At 45.5% G+C, this 4,429-nt stretch overlaps 1 protein-coding gene across 1 annotated transcript; it reads left to right on the top strand.

Moving 5' to 3' along the window:
- Positions 1-1,167: 1,167 nt before the first annotated feature.
- Positions 1,168-2,740, top strand: LACBIDRAFT_313437 (uncharacterized protein; the record flags this gene model as incomplete). Its single annotated transcript, XM_001877611.1, has 2 exons — positions 1,168-2,298; positions 2,348-2,740. The coding sequence occupies 2 exons, from the start codon at positions 1,168-1,170 to the stop codon at positions 2,738-2,740; spliced, it is 1,524 nt and encodes a 507-aa protein (XP_001877646.1).
- Positions 2,741-4,429: the final 1,689 nt, after the last annotated feature.

Below are 4,429 nucleotides of genomic sequence, written 5' to 3'. Positions count from 1 at the left end.
TGTGACCCTCAACAAACCCTTGACCCTTCTGAAGGGTCAGGGGTTTTTTTAGGGGTTTCATTTCTCTAATATCAAGGTAAGTGCTCCAGATAAAATGATTNTAAATCACATTGAATCAGATAAAATATCATCCAAAGAGACCTCACTACCTTTGCAACACTTAGTATTGTTCAGATACACTGAATTCCTCATATTTCATCAATAATTTACTAAAAACCATGTGTACTGTCATAAATATACTTGAATGATGTGTATTTCACAGGCATCTTGCTATTTATTTACTATCTATAAAGCTTGAGCAGTCATTTGCTCCAAACCCTTGTTCAAACCCTGCTGGGGTTTCTTACCCTCCAACCCCTGAGATACCCTTACCCTTACCCTCCAAAACCCTTGACCCCAGCCAAGGGTCAAGGGTTTTGGAGGGTAAGGGTCAGGGTCAGCCTGAGTTGACCCCAGGGTTACCCCTGCTCATCACTAACTACAAGGAAGGCAGGAAACCAGGCACTAAAATGCCACGAGCACAAGTACAAATTCTTCCGGTGATGGCAACTATTAGGGCATTATATGCAAATGCAGATACCTCTAGGCGTTTACGTCAACGTGATTCTCATTTGAAGCAGGCCCTTCATCTTGTTGGATCTGCAATGCAGAAATTCTCTGATTATGGAAATTCACAGCTCCATATTATCCAGCATCAACAGATGGGTCTTTTTAAATTTCTGAGGGATATTGCACTTGCACTATCAACTGATGGAGCTCAACTAACAATGAAGAAGCATTCCAACACTTGGCTTCTTATCCTCATAATTCTGAATCTTCCTGCCACATTACGTTATAAAACTGAGCACATAATCATCAATCTTGCAACTCCAGGCCCAAATTCCCCAGGAGATATTGAATCCTTTATCCGACCTTTATTTGAAGAAATGGCAATGTCAAGTGAAGGGATCTGGATGTGGGATGCAGTTGATTCTTCATATTTTGTCAATCATGCATACATAGTGATGGCACTTGGTGATATGCTTGGCTCAGCCAAATTAAATGGGATGGCAGGCCATTCAGCAATTTATGGGGGTCGATTTACCATGGTCCGAGGAGCAGTGAGCACATTCCAGTCTTGCAAAGGGAGCAAAATCTCAGTATTATCCAATTTCACCTCCTGAAAATATGAAGTACAATCCAGATAGGCCAGAAGCATATGACCTTGCAAATCTCCCAATGAGAACAGCACAATCATACTGGGAGATAATTAAGAAATTGTTTGCTGCCACATCAAAGACTGCCAGAGCAGTGATTACAAAGTCCACAGGAGTATCACGGCTACCATTATGTGCAGCCAGTAGGGCTTTCTTGCACCCAACTTATTTCCCTTTAGATCCTTTTCATCTCTTCTACGAGAATGGTACAGCCTTTATATGGGATATTTGGACAATATCCAGCTCAGAGACAGAAATCATCCATTTGCCAGCTAATAAAGCACGGGCATTTGGATCTCTTGTAGCAAAGGCTATGGTATCTCTCCCACCTTCTTTCTGTGGCCCAATCCGTGATCCTCATTTGAAGTGCCAGAGTCAATATAAAGTATACGAGTGGATGGCACTTCTCCACTGGTACATCATTCCAATTGGAATTGAACTAGGATTCAATTCACTAGTTTTGCAAAATTTTTCGCTTTTTGCAGAAGCTGTGGAATTTGCAATGACTATTTCAGAACGAACAGAAAAGGAGCTGGAAGGGCTTCGAAGCCTTATAATCAAATTTCTTACAGGCTTTGAGAAGCTCTATGTCGATGGAGATCCAGAAAAAATCTCACGCATGTGTTTGTGCATCTTTCAACTGATTCATGTTCCCACCCATATAAAATGGAATGGATCAATCCGACTAGGATCCCAGGCTACGGTGGCGCGAAGCATTGGTGAGATGGGCCACAAAATCCATTCAAAAAAGGCTCCATTTGCTAATCTGGCAAACATTATATCTGAGCGAGAGCTAGTCAAGATTCTCTTGCTTTATCTCCCTGCACTTGATATCAATGCAAATGCCTCAAAAGAAATGAAAAAGAATGACAGTAATTTGATTCAGAAGCGCAAAATTACAAAGAGAGAAGGCCAGAATGAGCAAGTCATTTGTGAACTTGATGCCATTAATGCATGGTTAAAGGAGGCCAATGTCAAGGAAAAATTTGTGGCAAAGGAGAGATATGGCAAATTAAGATTGGCCAATGGACAAATTTTGGGTAGCCGTCTGAGTACTTCTCAGGTAGATAACTCATTGACCCGCATGCAGAAGTGGTTCAAGGTGAGTGAATTCACAAAACATCTGGCCAGTATTCACATTTCTTTTGTAGGCTAAAAATACCCATGCCCAAGCTAGTTCCACTACAAGCACCCCACCTGGGTCAAACACTCCAAATATATTGAATCACACTTTTGGTGAAGCGAATTCATTCTACAAGGTGGAACTGACAAACAAGACTTATATTCTGGTGGTATATACTCCACTTATCAATGTGCAACAAGTTCTGAGAACTCAAATACGAGGGAAATGGGAAAGCCCTACTACTCTGAAGGTCATTGAGGCAAGCCAAATTCTAGATCTTGTTGGAATATGGAGTGCTGAGGCATCTAAAAATATTTATGTGTTGAGGAAGCACCCAGGTTTGGCAATGTTAAGTGCAGTTGAGTCTGGAAAAGGGGATGAAGGTAATGATACAGATGATAGTGATTCAGATGAGGAATAGACTAGGACTAGACTACAACACAGCATGTACTTGACTATTACTTGACTTCAGTCAGGCCATAAAATCCTAGCAAACATGTACCTGAGGGCCACATGACTTCAACCTTACCAATGTGACTTCACACGACCATATTGTGAGGAGTGGATGACTTGACCTGACTTTCGTTTTTACTGAGGGTCACTGCTTACAAATTGGATCATGGCTTACGAAAATGAAGCTGGCGGAAGACTGTTTCCATAGGCATGGGAGCATTGAGACATATTTGAAGGGGTGTGCGTAGGTTCCTGTGGCAAATACAGCTATCGAGGTATCGATAGACTAGTTTCCACGACGCTCCGCTTAGTGATTTTGTTTAGTTTTGGAGCTGGCCAAACAACTTCCCACAGGCAATTGGTGGGCATTGCCTTCCCACCCCTTCCCGCCTGTTGCGTATATAGTCATAAATTCCTAGTTTGGTTGTTTGCACCAGTACTTTACCCTCCCCGGGTTAATCCATATGGAATGGATGGAATGGGGGGTGGACTGCACAAATTCCAGATGGATTCCATGGAGTGGGGGATGGATTCCATAGAATGGGGGATGGATTCCATGGAATGGGGGATGGATTCCATGGAGTGGGGGATGGATTCCATAGAATGGGGGATGGATTCCATGGAATGGGGGATGGATTCCATACTTTTTCCACATGGAATCCATACTCTATTCTATATGTTCTATACCATTTTAAGGGTGGAATTCATATGGACTCCATATGGATTCCATAAGGATTCCACATGGAATCCACATGGAATGACTTTATGAAATAATTCTAAGTACACATCATGTAATCATGGTTTCTAGATTCATAAGTCATAGCTGAGCAGGAAAAATTGAAATGTATTAAATGGACTACACAATTTATGTTTACTATTCTCAATATTTAAGGGAGGGGGGAAGACAGGGGGAAGTGATGGAGGGGGAGGATGTAGTAGAGTGAGGGGTGACGGGGAAGGAGTGATGGAGGAGAGAGGGAGTGGTGAAGGGAGGGAGTGGTGAAGGGAGAGGTGGGAATGAATGGGGGGGAGAGCAATGGGAGGGGGAGCAATGGAGGGAGGGGAAGAAATGGGAGGGGGAGCAACAGAGGGAGGGGGAGCAATGAAGAGAGGGGGAGCAACAGAGGGAGGGGGAGCAATGAAGGGAGGGTGAATGATGGAGGGGTGGTGGTGAGGGATGTTGGAGGGAGGGGGAGCTTACCTGGGCTCGTCGTTGCCCATTTCAGTTCACGCGAGCGGAATCCTCCATGCGTGGGTGCTCTGGGTCCACGTTTGTGGGCGGTGGGCTCGTTTTGGCGTGGGCGGTCGTGTCGTGGGCGGTCGCGTCGTCTTCGTGGGTGGTCGCGTCGTCTTCGTGTCATCGCGTTGTCTTCGTGGGCGGTCGCATCGTCTTCGTGGGTGGTCGCGTTGTCTTCGTGTCGTCGCGTTGTCTTCGTGTCATCGCGTTGTCTTCGTGTCGTCGCTCGTGGGCGTTCGTTGTCGTGCGCGGGCGTTCGTTGTCATGCGCGGGCGTTCGTTGTCGTGCGCGGGCGTTCGTTGTCGTGCGCGGGCGTTCGTTGTCGTGCGCGGGCGTTCGTTGTCGTGCGCGGGCGTTCGTTGTCGTGCGCGGGCGTTCGTTGTCGTGCGCGGGCATTCGTTGTTGTGCGCGGGCGTTCGT

Source organism: Laccaria bicolor, genomic scaffold, assembly GCF_000143565.1.
Source record: "Laccaria bicolor S238N-H82 LACBIscaffold_5 genomic scaffold, whole genome shotgun sequence".
Classification (NCBI taxonomy): Eukaryota; Fungi; Basidiomycota; class Agaricomycetes; order Agaricales; family Hydnangiaceae; genus Laccaria; species Laccaria bicolor.
This window is presented reverse-complemented; position numbering and strand designations above follow the sequence as displayed.